Source organism: Bubalus kerabau, chromosome 1 (assembly GCF_029407905.1).
Source record: "Bubalus kerabau isolate K-KA32 ecotype Philippines breed swamp buffalo chromosome 1, PCC_UOA_SB_1v2, whole genome shotgun sequence".
NCBI classification, from domain to species: domain Eukaryota; kingdom Metazoa; phylum Chordata; class Mammalia; order Artiodactyla; family Bovidae; genus Bubalus; species Bubalus kerabau.
The window spans coordinates 7,702,862-7,717,842 of record NC_073624.1 but is presented as its reverse complement, the minus strand read 5'-3'; the positions used below and the strand labels follow the sequence as shown (position 1 = coordinate 7,717,842).

General features: G+C 40.4%; 1 protein-coding gene across 3 annotated transcripts in view; it reads left to right on the top strand.

Annotated features, from left to right (window-relative positions):
- The window catches only part of EP300 (E1A binding protein p300), a 63,658-nt gene that overhangs the window by 41,196 nt on the left and 7,481 nt on the right, over nt 1-14,981 (top strand). For 2 of the 3 annotated variants that reach the window (XM_055566440.1, XM_055566430.1), the window contains 14 exons: nt 151-330; nt 534-678; nt 2,530-2,648; nt 4,235-4,474; nt 4,892-4,980; nt 6,758-6,868; nt 8,747-8,803; nt 9,404-9,481; nt 11,198-11,265; nt 11,877-12,027; nt 12,144-12,290; nt 12,910-13,023; nt 13,734-13,899; nt 14,773-14,937. In XM_055566440.1, coding sequence (XP_055422415.1) covers nt 151-330; nt 534-678; nt 2,530-2,648; nt 4,235-4,474; nt 4,892-4,980; nt 6,758-6,868; nt 8,747-8,803; nt 9,404-9,481; nt 11,198-11,265; nt 11,877-12,027; nt 12,144-12,290; nt 12,910-13,023; nt 13,734-13,899; nt 14,773-14,937 — 1,830 coding nt within the window. The remainder of the gene's footprint in view (nt 1-150; nt 331-533; nt 679-2,529; nt 2,649-4,234; nt 4,475-4,891; nt 4,981-6,757; nt 6,869-8,746; nt 8,804-9,403; nt 9,482-11,197; nt 11,266-11,876; nt 12,028-12,143; nt 12,291-12,909; nt 13,024-13,733; nt 13,900-14,772; nt 14,938-14,981) is intronic. The other variant, XM_055566438.1, reaches the window with a different exon arrangement.

Here is a 14,981-nt window from a genome sequence, read left to right as displayed (position 1 = left end):
GTTTTTTACTAGCCCCAAAACACCATAAATGGGTGTAATGACACTAGCTTAGAAATAGGTGGTTATTCTGCCATCTTGTCATATAGCCTAAACTCTGGTTTTGTAATAGACAGACTTTTTTTTTTCTCTCCCCTGCCCTTTTCTACCCAGCTTTCCCAGCCAGCTGTAAGCATTGAAGGGCAGGTATCAAACCCTCCATCCACTAGTAGCACGGAAGTGAATTCTCAGACCATTCCTGAGAAGCAGCCTTCACAGGAAGTAAAAATGGAGCCTAAAATGGAAGTGGAGGCACCAGAACCAGCAGATACTCAGCCGGAGGATATTCCAGAGGTGAGAGGAGGGCAGTTACTACCTTTTTGGGTTAGGAACATGTTACAGGAAAGGACTCTGATAATTAGGTCTCATTTTACTGATTTCCATATGAGAAAGGGTCTTGAGCTCCATTCACAAGGGGAGAGGAAATAAGATAATGATGGTACTGCTACTCAGTTACTTATCTTTGGAATACCAAAAATTCCTACCTTGCCTTCTAGACTAAAGCAGAAGACTGTAAAGTAGAACCTACAGAAACCGAAGAGAGAGGCACTGAATTAAAAACTGAGACAAAAGAAGAAGACGACCAGCCAAGTACTTCAGCAACCCAGTCATCTCCAGCCCCAGGACAGTCAAAGAAGAAGAGTAAGTTTCTTAGTCTCTGGGTTCGTGGAGGCAGAGGGAAAACTAAAGACTTCAGTAGAGCAAGATTGGGCTTCTTGGGCCTTGGAATTGAACTCTCATGTGATTTCATTAAGCCTGGCGCCCTGGGCCTGGTCTTCATTATTACTAATGTTGGAGAAGGAATTTTCTTTCCTTTAAGTGTATTTGCTTCCAGCAGTCGCTGGGTGGCAAACAACTTCTCAGAATTCTTTCAGAGGACAGAAATTATTAAATAATAGTCTGGATCAAAATGCAGAAAATAACAGCAATAATAATATTCTTTGTTTTCTTTGTTAACTGCTGTGCACCAGGCACTGTACCACAAGCTGCCTTGTCTCATCCGAGAACCTCACAGCCCCTCTGAGTGAGGTTCCTGACCCCTGTTTCAGTCGGGAAAGCTGAGGCTCAGCAAGGTCCAGTAACTTATCCCAGCTCTCTTAGTCCAGGCAGGCTGATTCAGAGTCTCTGCTCTGAACCATGCTACTGAATGGTAATGAGGCAAGCAAGTATGCTTCAGCAGAAAGTGTTTAACAGGTCCCACGGAAGTTAATTTACTAGCTAGTTTAGGACTAGAACTTCTTATGGCTCTGGTGACCCCTTCAGTGTCACAGGTGGTAGGACTTACCTTAGAGGGGGTCTGCTAGCTCCTGAGATGATATATATGAAAGTGTTCCATGAATACAATGTACCTTAAAATGATGGGGCTAAAAAATTATTTAAAAATAAGGTTGTTGGGACCTCTTGGTGGTCCACTGTCAAGACTCCATGCTTCCACTGCAGGAGATATGGAGTTCGATCCCTTGTTGGGGAACTAAGATCCTTCTAAAAAATAAATAAAAATAAAGTTTTATATATGGAGATGTGATTTTGATGTAGGCTGCAACAGACCCAGTCTTACTATTAGGAATTTATATTTAAAACAGCTAATCTCACAAATTTGCTCAAATTCTGTTTATTTTGAACACAGCAAAATATTAATATATTAAGAGACAAGCTTCTCCCATCTATTTGTTTGAATTTTTCATGGCAGCCCCCACCACGTGGTGAAAAAATACTCAAGGTACTGACAGATATACCATCTTGAAGATGAAATTAATTTGTAAATAGAAGAAATAAGCCTCTGCTCACAGTGATGGACCCTGAATGGCCAGCTTCTTAAATGGAGCATAAATTAATTCCATTTGGCGCACACCAGCAAATCTTCCTGACTTTTGGGAAACATACTGAGAACACATTTGAGCATAATTTGATAACTGAGTACATCATTCTGGTGATAACAATTTAGGGTTTTGTTTTTTTTTTTTTTTAGAATTAAAACTAACATTTGCCATTGAAACAGTAAATATGTCTACTGCTGAAGCTCTAAAACATCAAACATTTTAACGAAGGGCTCTTGGCCTTCATTGGTTCTGATTCCTTTGGTGATGAGACAATACCAGGTCTAATTTCTGACTAGTTATACTCTGATATTGTGAAGAGGGGGCTTCTTGCTCCTCTTGCTTGACAGCATCCCCTGCCCATTGTATCATTTGGAATATGCTGACAAAGTCTTTTCATAAATTTTTGGAGCACTTAGGATTCTCTTGCTACTTGGTCAAGACTAAGTGGGTTTCTGACTAAGAAATTTAACTGAGTCATGAAGGGTATTTAAAGATGACTAGACAGGGTGTTTTAAAGGATCTGTCTGAACCAGAAAATAGAAACACCCGTAGTGATCTTTGATGGGGACAACGTAGGGAATTTTGTGTATACCTCATATATGTTATAGTTTCGACTTGAACTTTTTTCCCTCTTTCTCTTAGTTGGTAACTAATTTCTAATATACTCTTTCAGTTTTCAAACCTGAAGAGTTACGACAGGCACTGATGTCAACGTTGGAGGCACTTTACCGACAGGATCCGGAATCCCTTCCCTTTCGTCAGCCTGTGGACCCTCAGCTTCTAGGAATCCCTGTAAGTATGTGGGTGCTACTTCTCATTTCTCTTACAATTTGGTAACAGCTTTTTTTAAAGATAGAATTCACATATTATACAAACTGCCCATTTAAGTGTACAATGTTATGGTTTTTTGTATTAACAGAATTGTGCGACTATCACCACAGTCCATTTTGGATCATTTTTCTTCATCGTCCCAAAAAAGAAACTGTCCATAAGCAGTCACTTCCCTTCCTGCCCACAGTCCCCCTACTCCCAACCAGCTGTTGGTCTGCTCTCAGTCTCTGGTTTGTCTTTTCTGGACATTTCATCAAATGGAGCCTTGTAGTATGTGGCTCTTTGTGATAGGGTTCTTTTCATTTAACATAATGTTTTCAAAATCTGTCTATATTGTAGCACAAATCAGTACTTGATTCTTTATGGCCCACCAGTGTTTGTGTGGATATACATACGTTCTCTCTGCCCAGTCATTAGTCAGTAGTTATTTGGGTTTTTTATACTTTTTGGCTATTGAAGATAGCATGCCTATGAATGTTTACATACAAATTTGTGTGTGTGTGTCTTTTTATTTCTCTTGGGTATATATCTAAAAATGGGACTGCTGGCTCATATGCTTTATTTTTATCAGTTGAGCAGCAGTAGTTTCATGATAGAAAAGATAGACCCAAATTAGCTTCATCTGCTTTTAAAGTTGCCTTTATACACCAGACTACTGGCAAGTTTCATTTGAGGATTTTAAGTGGTGTTGGATAAGGCAATGGAGTGCTTCAAGGGGTAAAAATCTGTTGGAATCTTTTGTTTTTTTTTCCCTCTGTTTTTATAGATGATCTTAGTTTCATCTGTAGGCCCCATCTAGTACTAAAATGCTAAGAGTCTTTGACTTCTTGGTCTTGAAGTTGATCACACACATACTATAACAAAGTGTCTGGAATCGCTCCTGTAGACCATTAGCTTGCTACTAGAAAGTCTAGGATCGAAGGCAAAAGGAGAACAGGGCGACTGAAGATGGGAAGGTTAGATAGCATCACCGACTCAATGGATATGAGTTTGAGCAAACTCCAGGAGATAGTGAAGGACAGAGGAGCCTGGTGTGCTGCAATCCATGGAGTCGCAAAGAGTCAGACACAACCGAGCAACTGAACAATAAGAAGCTCGAGAATAGTTGTTATTCTCTCTGCCCCTGTCTGCTTAGTACGTCTATAGACTGATGATTTAAGGAAGTGTTGGGAGACTTCCTGGTAGTCCAGTGACTTAAGAATCAACCTTGCAATGCAGGGGATTTGGGTTCAGTCCCTGGTTGGGGAACTAAAATCCCACATGCTGTGGCGCAACCAGGCTTGAGTGCTCTGGAGCCCACATTATACAACTCGGGAGCCTATGTGCCGCAAGGACAGGTCCCGCATGCCACAACTAAGACCCGATGCAGCCAAATAAACAAAAATATATTTTAAATAAATAAAGATGTGATGGGCATCAGTCATTTATTTGGACATTAAGACACATCAAAGATTCAGCATTGCCTAGAAAATTTTAAATGGTTATACTGTGGACCTTGAATATACTGAGACTTCTGGTAATTTGTTTGGTGTCACTTGTCCCTCTAGGATTACTTTGATATTGTGAAGAGCCCTATGGATCTTTCTACCATCAAGAGGAAGTTAGATACTGGACAATATCAGGAGCCCTGGCAGTATGTGGATGACATTTGGCTCATGTTCAACAATGCTTGGTTATATAATCGGAAAACATCACGGGTGTACAAATACTGCTCCAAGCTGTCTGAGGTCTTCGAACAAGAAATTGACCCTGTCATGCAAAGCCTTGGATACTGTTGTGGCAGAAAGGTAGGAAATTTTTGCACAGATAAGAATTACAGTGAAAACTTGACCAGTTAGAATCCTCGGATCATCAGGTTTTAAGTTCATCTTGAATTAGGGACTTGGTCATTTTTGCCTGCGGGGCACTGTGCCTGGCATGTGCTAGTTTCCCTGTGCGTGCCAATTCACACTGAGCTGCTTCTGCCCTCTTCAGTTGTTTGGCAACTGGTGGAGAAGTAACAGCTATTAAGCTTACCTCAGAGTGGTGGAATAATACAGTAGTAAACGAGAGTAGTTTTAGTTCGGTGAACTGTCTTGGAATCTGAAATTGCCTATCGTGAGAGACATAATGAGGACTGAGGCTTAAGTTCTCTTTCTGATTTGCCAGTGTAAATATTTTAGCTTGCCCTTCAAACCATATTCACCAAATGGTTTCTCTTGCAGTTGGAGTTCTCTCCACAGACACTCTGTTGCTATGGCAAACAGTTATGCACAATCCCTCGTGATGCCACTTACTACAGTTATCAGAACAGGTAAGCTTGACCTGTGTGGACCAAGGTCACAGTGTCCACGTGTCCAGGGAGTGCATGCGGATGGACCAGCACACATACAGTCATGGTTTGTGTGTGGCTTGCTTGAACACAGCTGTACAGCACAAGTTCTGGTCTTTGCATTCTGCCTTTGCGAAATTGCATGATTTTCTAGTAGAAAGGAGCCTTGGGTCAGTTGTCTGGGCCCGTATTTTTATAAGCCAGGAACCCAAGGCATGAAGAAGTCAAGCAACTTTATGAGTTGGTAGCATACATGGGATTATGTCCCAGGCTCCACATTCTTTTCCCACTGTCTTTTTATAGCTTACCACAGCCTCTGGCAAAACAGAAAATTGTCAAACTAATTGGTCTATCTCTCCGTGAAATTCCCAAAACTACCCAGAAAACTTTTAACCAGAAATTTGTTAGTCAGCTGTATCTTTTAGGAAATAATTCCCTTTTTGTGTGCAATGGATTCCTCAGTTTTTCTTGGAGCATATAAAATCAGAGGATCCCAGGGTACTTGCTTTTTTCTCTATTAAGTACATCAAAAGGAGCACCTCCAAAAACAGCTCGGTACCGGCCTGTTCCTTACAAGATGCACATGACCGTGGATGGTGTGCTTTTAACAAGTTAGACACTTTGGCCTTTTCTCCTGCTAAAGTAAGGAATGTAGTCACACAGACTGCATTCATTAATCATGATTTGTCTCTTATTTTGTGAAATCAGTCAGCGGTGCACCTGGCATAGGGTGTTGACTTGGGGCTCTAAGACAGTGTAAGAGCATGGCTGGATAGTCAGTACTTTGATATAGCAGCCCCATGGTGGTGGCTTTTTGCTGAACTTGTGCACTACAGCTGTATTTCTAGCTTTGAAAAAGTCACTTAAACTTTTTGTTTTATTTACAAAAAGTTAGGTGCGTTCTCCTAATGCTTTGTAGTGGTAAGAATCCACAGTTTTTTATTCATGAAAACCTAGGAAAAAATGGGTGTCAAGTTGTTATTAGCACCTTATATTCAAAAAAACCAAGTGACAGCTGGCATGCTATAGTCTCATGCTATCATCTTGGCGTTTATATACCATTTTTGGATTTTAAACACCAGTCTACAGCGCTTGCAGTCTTTGTACCAAGGAATATGTAATCACGTGTCTGCATATACCACGGCCTTTCATTTCCCTCTCAAACTAGGTGGCTACAATCAGTATTTAACTGCTTGTGCAGACTTTTTATTGTACACTGAGGTTTCCTTGGGATCAAAGAGAAATTGGTGTTTTTTGTTTTTTTCAGACCAAAATTGTTTTTAGATGATTATTTCCTGGTACTGTGTTCATAGTGGATTTTTGTTTATCCTATCTTTGATTATTTGCATCAAGTAGCATTAATTACTCAAATGAAAGGGTATAGGTCTGTGTGAGGCTTGTTTATTTGCTGTAATCATTTGCTACTTGTGATCCCATTGAGATATTTAATGCTAATCTGTGCTTTGCCTTGGCTTTCTGCTTTGTGTTGTCTTGTCTTGCTTTTATGTTTTTTGTTGCCCTGCAATCCCTCATTTCTTCGTTTGTTTTGTGTTTTTTTTTTTCTCCCTCATGCTTGTCGTTGTCTGCACTTGGCTTTGATTGCAAAAACCAAAACCCAAACTGTGGTGCCCATAAATCTGCATCATTGAATGTCCTTGTCGCCGTTGATGACCTGCTCTCTGCTCCCGTCCCCCTCCTTGGCCTGCTGTGATTGGTGGCTTCGTTGCTTGGCTTGGGCTGTGTTGTGTGAACGGAACAGTTCACCCCAGTATGGCCTTCTTGCCGACAGGTATCATTTCTGTGAGAAGTGTTTCAATGAAATCCAAGGGGAGAGCGTTTCTTTGGGGGATGACCCTTCCCAACCTCAAACGTAAGTAACTATTATTTTAGCAAGTACTGTCTTTTCAGTTTGTTGTCAGATGATCGTGCTCAGGCTTCTAAGTGGTCTTGGATTTTGTTGTCCAGGATGGTATAGCCACAGGTAGCTATTTAAATGGAAATTAAAATAAATAAGATTTAAAATTTCTAATTTCAGTTGCTCAGTAGACATTTGTGGCTCGTGACTGCCATATTGGTCAGCATAGATGGAGAACATTTTGATCATAGCATAAGTTCTCTCGGTACTGATTTAGGGGGGTACGGCAGTACTGGATGGTCATAGATTCCTTCTACAAGGAAATAGCTTCTCCCAAAAAGTGCAAGTGTGGAGTGCAAGGTAACTTCATCATTAATTGTTTTGAGTTTGAGGAGAATTGAACAAGTAACCACCATACAGCCTTCTCATAAAGGTTAATAATACCAAAATCCTTAGAATCATGTGTATCATAATATCATTAGGGATTTAGGAGGTTGTGAGAATGACTTATTTTAAAGAGACTTGGTTGGACTTCTGCAATCCACAAGCTCTTGTGGTTCGGTAAATGCCAAAAAAATTTTTTAAACATTGCCTAAACTGCCTCTAATCTCTAAGATTCAAACCGTCAAATTTTAACTCTTTTAGGAAGAAAGAACTATTTGGTATCCTTTAAATATTCTTCAGCTTCTCTTCCGATTTAACCTACAATAAATAAGCAATTCAGAATATTTCCCATAGCAATTCAGAATTGTTATGTTACTAGTAAAAACAGGGCTTCTGAGAAAAACTTGGTGTCTTCAAATTGGATTTTGAAGTTGTACTTTTCCTTCAGTCACCATTGACATATAAAATGTTGGGGTCTGGTACTGGTTTGGGTCCCCTTGAGCCTTGAGATTTTCTAACTCTTGGCTAACCAGGGAAGTCAGGTCTAGGTAGGTTTCCCTGATGCAAAAAAGGGAGGCATCCTTATCACAAGTTCTGTACCTTAGGACAGCAGGTCTCTGACTTTGAAGTGTGCAGGAACCCCTCTTCCAGTTCTGCAGTTGGCAGTGAGCCTGAGAGTGTGCGTTACTGACAAGTTCCCAGGTCCATCCAGGCTGATAGTCTTCCAAACTCACTTTGGGTAGCAATATCTTAGGGCACATAGCGATGAATCTGGAGTCTGTAACTAGGAGAAAACAGTTTCAATGGGGAAATCGCTTCATTTTTATGAGGAAGAATCACAGTAGTCAAAGTTAGGTCCCTAGCTTAAAAAACTTTAAAATTTTTTTAAGTTTGTTGTAGGTGGCCTCTTGTGTTTGTGAGACTATGAGCAGAGTAGTAGGCTAGATTTCAGGATAGGAGGCCATGTGAAAAAATTTTAATGAACCCTTTTTTTTTTTTTGGACTAATCCTATCAGTAACCTGAACTATGTGTATTCTTAATGCTGAAATTTTTTATTAATATAAAAAGTTGCTTGATTGGACTGTCCTAAAAAATGCTTTTTTTTTTTTTTCCAATAGTGGTTTAGCTGCCTCTATACGTACTTTCTTTCATACTGCTAGACTGAGCTGTCTAGAAACATTAAACTATTCAAAGGTATAAATACATAACACTAAGAGTAGTAGGCAAGATTTTAAAGGAAAAGAAAAAAGTACAAATTCATTTTTAGGTCTTACTGGGTTGTCCTGTTAGTGGGAACAGATTTACTATAAAGTCATTTCCCAAAACATAGGCAGGTAAATGTGTGTTTTGTGGGAGCTAAGAATGTACCACTTGTATCCTTGATATAGTCTTAGATTTAAATAATCTCCTTACAGGGTGGGGTTTTTGTCATTTGGTTATTAGAACAATAGTCAACTTGCTAATCTTCCTGTGTTGCTTTTTCTTATTGTATCCTTTTCTTTCCTTAGTACAATAAATAAAGAACAATTTTCAAAGAGAAAAAATGACACTCTGGATCCTGAACTGTAAGTAGTTCCCCTTGAGTAGTACACTTTCATTGTCCTTCTTCCTATCATTCTCTTGGTTTGTGCAACCAGTGTGGTGATGCTATTATTCTTGGGCTAAATCTGTAACCTACATCTAGCAGGAAAGGTAGAAATGTTGAAAATTGAGGTTATGGTTTACATTTGCATTTCATTAACCCTCCCTAGTGTTTTGGTGCTTTCGAGGCTCACGTGAAGCACCAGGCTATCTCTGCTCAGTGCCGTTATTCCAACCTTGTCCTCTCTGTGTTCCAGCCGTTTCGTAATCGCCTCCTTTATTGTGACACCTTTCAGAGGTACAGAGATGTACTGGTACTAGACATTCCTGGAATGGACAGGATGGTGTCAGACTCGGAGGTTTAAGCAGCAGTCATTTTTTCTATCACTTTTTACTCCATAAAATGACTGAATTTAACTGTGTTTGAGATTCGCTCTGTTACACTAAAGAGCTTTTAAAAATACTATTACTTCAATTCTTTGGACATGATCTTGGCCATCTTTTGAATTGTCAGAAAACGAGAAATAACGGCAGTTTTCATTTGGTTCAAGTTTTGGATTTAACTCGACGTTTTGCCTTTGCAGGTTTGTTGAGTGTACAGAGTGTGGGAGAAAGATGCATCAGATCTGTGTCCTCCATCATGAGATCATCTGGCCATCGGGGTGAGGCATCAGTATTTTCCCCAGACTTTGTTGCAAACTTTAGCAAGTTTTTGTCATCTTTGCAATGATTGTATTTTATCATCAAAATTAATTCCTCTTAGAATTATTCTCTGGATTGGGAAAAGGTCATTAAAATTCAGTTTTGAAACAGTAATGAACCTGGAATCCAGAACAGTCCTTCTCTTATTGCATTGTGTTAGTCCATGTATAAACACTTCTCTCTGCTGGTTCACTGTTTCTAAATTCTTTGGTGGTCATTGCACATCAAAAGTAAACATAGAGGATTTATCAGTAGAGGTAACAGAAATCTGTAGCACCTAGAAGCTAGAAAGGAAATGTTAGACACAACTAAGTGTTGGTCACTCGGTCACGTCCAGCTCTCTGTGACCCCATGGACTGTAGCCCACTAGGCTCCCGTGTCCATGGGGTTTTCCAGGCAAGGATACTGGATGGGTTGCCGTTTCCTTCTCCAGGATATCTTCCCAACCCAGGGATAGAGCGCAACTCTCCCACATTGCAGGCAGACTTTCCTGACTGAGCCACAGGAGAGCCCTTAAAGTGTTAGTTGTGTCAACTAAACTTGACAGATTTTGAACGTTGCTAATATTGCAGTAGACAGACTAGATGATGTCAATAATGGAGAACGCCAAAACGACGACTTTGTTTCTGCCTCCGAGAGAACATTACAGTGAGATTGTATACTGAATGGTGGCCCTGGTTAGTCTGGATTATTTAAAGTCTTTTGGGCAGTTGGATAACAGGTAACATGGGTGTTCCCCCTTGCAAGGCAGAGATGCATGAAAATGATGAGATACAGACTTCAGTGAGCTAGATAGGCGTGGGCCTTGTGTTTAGTGTCTTGAGTATTCTCCACATATCTACCCAGGCTGCCTATCATCAGTGCCTTTCACGGAAATAAGTGGATTTTTGTCCACTGTGACACTGCCAAGTGTTTACTGCCACGGCTACCTCTCGCTCTCCAGGAATGAGGCTGCTCCCAGCTCCGTTCAAGGGAAGCGTTGGGGAGGGGATGTCTGTGCATTAAGTGACTCTCATCAAGATGGGAGCTCTACTCTCGCCTCTGCTTTTTTCCTGGACTAACCTGATGCTAGTTTAGAGTTTATGGGAGAAAATGAGGCTAAAGAACAAAATTTCCAGAAAAAAAACACTAAGGAAAATAGTAGTAGATAAGCTTGTCTTTAGATAGGTTTCTCTCCTTAATTACAGAGGATGCGAGGATCATGAGACTTGCAGTGATCCTTGCAACTGAAGGTCAGCCAGCTGGTTGATGAGTACTTATGTGGTGTCCAGTTTTTCTGAAAATTCTACTTATGCACACATCCTTATGTAATTTCAGGGACAAAGAGAATGTACATATAAAATCTATTCATGCTGCTTTCAAAATGTCCCTTTTTATATTCCCACCTGTAACATATACACTTTTGCTAATGTGATTGGCCAAAAAACAAAAATTTCTGCTTTAATCTGTGATCTTCACCATTTTTGCACATGTAAGCTAGTTTATACGCTGTTCATGTCTTCTACCTATTTATCTTTTTTCTCTTAATGTTTTCTGAAAGCTCTTTGTATATTGGTTGTATTTCTCCCAGGTTTTTTTATTTTCAACTTTATGCATACATAAGATAGATTCTGTAGAGTGTGTTATTTGAAATGCTTCTCTAAGTTGTTTAAACAAAGTCTTGGTTTACATTTTAGATTTGTCTGTGATGGTTGTTTAAAGAAGACTGCACGAACTAGAAAAGAAAATAAGTTTTCTGCTAAAAGTAAGTTCCTTTCTTACACGTAAATTTTGGGAAAACTTCGCTTGAAACATAGTTAAAAATTAACATCCAGAATGAATTATTTTGTTTCAACATTATTTTAAATATTTAACCAAACTAAACAACAAATAATTTTTCCATGATGTACTTGAAGTTGAACTGTAGTATCCTTTTTGGTGTGAAGTTACTTACACCTAATAATGTGTAAAAAAGAGCAGATGTATTTTTCTTGTTCAGCACATTTCCTGATAGAGGCCAGAATTGCCATCCCGTGAGTGATTCCCTCAGTTTTGTGTAGGGTCTACATTTAGCCCTGTGTGATCTTTTCAGTTGGCTGGGGGTGGCAGTAGTTTTAGTTCTGGAGATAGATGCCTGTGCAGTTTTTTGCTGTTCGGTGGTGTTGTTGTTGAGTCCATCTCTTTGCGACCCCTTGGACTGCAGCACGCCAGGCTCCCCTGTACTCCACTGTCTCCCAGAGTTTGCTCAAATTGATGGCCATTGAGTCCGTGATAATCTTGCTAGTATTGAAAAGGCAGAAATGAGATATGGTATTGAAATTTGACTGATAGTAATAAATGTGCACCTTGGTTTCTCCTGAACTTGTAAATTCCTAGGACTGCCATCTACCAGGCTTGGGACATTTCTGGAGAATCGTGTGAATGAGTTTCTGAGGCGACAAAATCACCCTGAGTCAGGAGAGGTCACTGTTCGAGTAGTTCATGCTTCTGACAAAACTGTGGAAGTCAAACCAGGCATGAAAGCAAGGTATCTAGTTATTTCCCCCTTCTCTGTGGATCCACAATTGCTCACACATAGTTACTGTTGATGATTCTAATCTGAATGAAATGTTGTACTTCTTCCCTGCACTATGAATTGTATAGATTTGTAGATAGTGGAGAGATGGCAGAATCCTTTCCATATCGAACCAAAGCGCTCTTTGCCTTCGAAGAGATCGATGGTGTTGACTTGTGCTTCTTTGGTATGCATGTTCAAGAGTATGGCTCTGACTGCCCTCCGCCCAACCAGAGGTAGGACTTTACTGTGGTTACTCTGTAATTTGTGTGGAAGTTTGAAATTACAGTAAGGTGAACAAGCATAGTGGATAAGAAAAGGTCTGATGTGCTTCTTTTGGAAATGCAGGTTCTCAAGTGTGTAGTACAGAAGTGAAACCAAAAAAAAAATAGAAAATACTGCTCTTTCATATTCATAATAACAGGGTAAGAGATATGAATGGCAGCCTAAAATATGACTTTTCAGAAAATGCACTTAAATCTAGGTTGTGTCGAGTACCTTCTTGAGATGTGAAATAATATCACACAAATGAAGTAGAATATGGTGTAGAATTCTCCACGTAGTATAAAGGCCAGAATAAGAGTCTGCCAGAATGTATTTGGACTGCTCAGTAGTGACTAATTATGCTGTGTCTCAGGCCCGCTAGGTGCTGAGATGGTAATAGGGCCACAGACCCACAAAACTCCCTGATGAGCTCATGATCTCGTCATTTACCTAAATAACTGTAATATTGTGTGATAAACATTAAAAATGACAAGGTGAGCCAAGGGCACAGAGAAGAGAGATGTCTTGAGCCACATCGTCAGAAACTCATTATGCAACTTGACCTGGCTTCTTTCTCCTCATTTGATACAGGAGAGTATACATATCATACCTCGATAGTGTTCACTTCTTCCGTCCTAAATGCTTGAGGACTGCAGTCTATCATGAAATCCTAATTGGATATTTGGAATATGTCAAGAAATTAGGGTAAGCATAAAAACAAATGCTAGTTTTAAAAACAACTTGTTTAAGCTGATTAGTTTTAAACTGATCACCACTGTGGTATTTTGGTGAGACACAGTACATGCAAATATGTAACTTTGGTTTTTTCTCCTCTACTTTGGTTTTCATCTGGCAGAACTATAATTTAGAGCCCCTTTGAAATTGTTGGCTTTGCCATGGGAAAGAAATGGGTATTGTGATGCTAGTTGCACCCACCCCAAATTACTTTATTTTGTTCAGTTAAGCCGTTTGATACAGTTTGATTTGAAAAGCCAGAACTTTAAACTGCACTTGGTCCTTTCACACCTCTGAGTATCAAAACCAAAATCACACTAAGGTCTGAAGATACAAAACTCCTTTGTACTGGTTCCTTACCTTCAAGGTATATATATGCTTGAGAATGTTCAGCACGTCATCTTGCAGGTTATTCCTCCTGATGGTTTGCATTTCATTTAACTCTCTTGCTGACATGGATTGACTTTCCTTTGCATTGTAGCTTTTGTTTGATCTTTAAATGCAAATTGGGGATTTTTTTGATCCAGGGTTATGCCTAGTTCTGGCATAGATCACACACTTCATGTTATCTTGGAGAATCGTTAGTTTCTGTACTGATTCCTCTTTGTGGTTTAAAGTGTAGCATTCTTTCTGGAATGGATGATCTTTCTCTTCAATGTTCCTTCTGTCTGTGTTGTTAGATACACAACAGGGCATATTTGGGCGTGTCCGCCAAGTGAAGGAGACGACTACATCTTCCATTGCCACCCCCCTGACCAGAAGATACCCAAGCCCAAGCGACTGCAGGAGTGGTACAAAAAGATGCTCGACAAAGCTGTGTCCGAGCGAATCGTCCATGATTATAAGGTCAGGACGGGGGATGGCAGCACCGTGGCTTGACTAGTCCTGCTGCTCTGTATTCGGCTTGTTTTACTACCTTAACAAAAATCTTGTGTTTCTTCTCACTCTTCCATGTAATTTAAGACAACCATTTGTGACTGTAGGATGTCTCATAATAAGAAACTTGAACTGTTAAATTTTTTACCTGTTTTTACTCATGGGGAGGGAAAACATGAACTGCTGCTGCTGCTAAGTCACTTCAGTCGTGTCCGACTCTATGCGACCCCATAGATGGCACCCCACCAGGCTCCCCTGTCCCTGGGATTCTCCAGGCAAGAACACTGGAGTGGGTTGCCATTTCCTTCTCCATGAACTGGTATTGTCCTAATAAGCAGCCCAGAAAATCGTTCTTAGCTATATGGTTTCCAGTGTCTGTAACTGGGATTTTTCTGAACATACGTCTCAGTAGAAACTGCCAATATTTCTAGGATTTTTGCAAGGCCAGCGCGCCTCCCATCACACTGCATTCTGTCTCAGAAGTGCTGGAGGCATGGGTGTGAGTGCTGCTGCCTCAGCCTTTGTTCCCGACAGAGGCATTTGTCACTTGGTTACATAAAGGCAGATAATCTCCCCATCCTCACGGGTAGAGGAAAGAGGAAGCCAGAAATACTGACTTCAGACCAGACCTTTCCCTGTTGGTGACACTGTCTCCCCAGGCACCAGGCTTGGGCACAAAATCCCTGCTGTCTTGCACAAAATCCCTGCTGTCTTCCAGAAGACAAATCTGGTTCTTTGCGTTTCTTGAATCCATTAGCTGTGACTCTGCTGCTATATAATAAACACTTTTTTTTTCCCCCAAAAAAAATAGACATTGCTATTTGTTCTTGGATATTTTCACAGGACATTTTAAAACAAGCTACTGAAGATCGATTGACAAGCGCGAAGGAATTGCCTTACTTTGAGGGTGATTTCTGGCCCAACGTCCTGGAAGAGAGCATTAAGGAACTGGAACAGGAGGAGGAGGAGCGGAAGCGGGAGGAGAACACCAGCAATGAGAGCACAGATGTGAGTGCTCTGTGTTTCCCTTTTCCACCTCTGCCTCCGCTCAT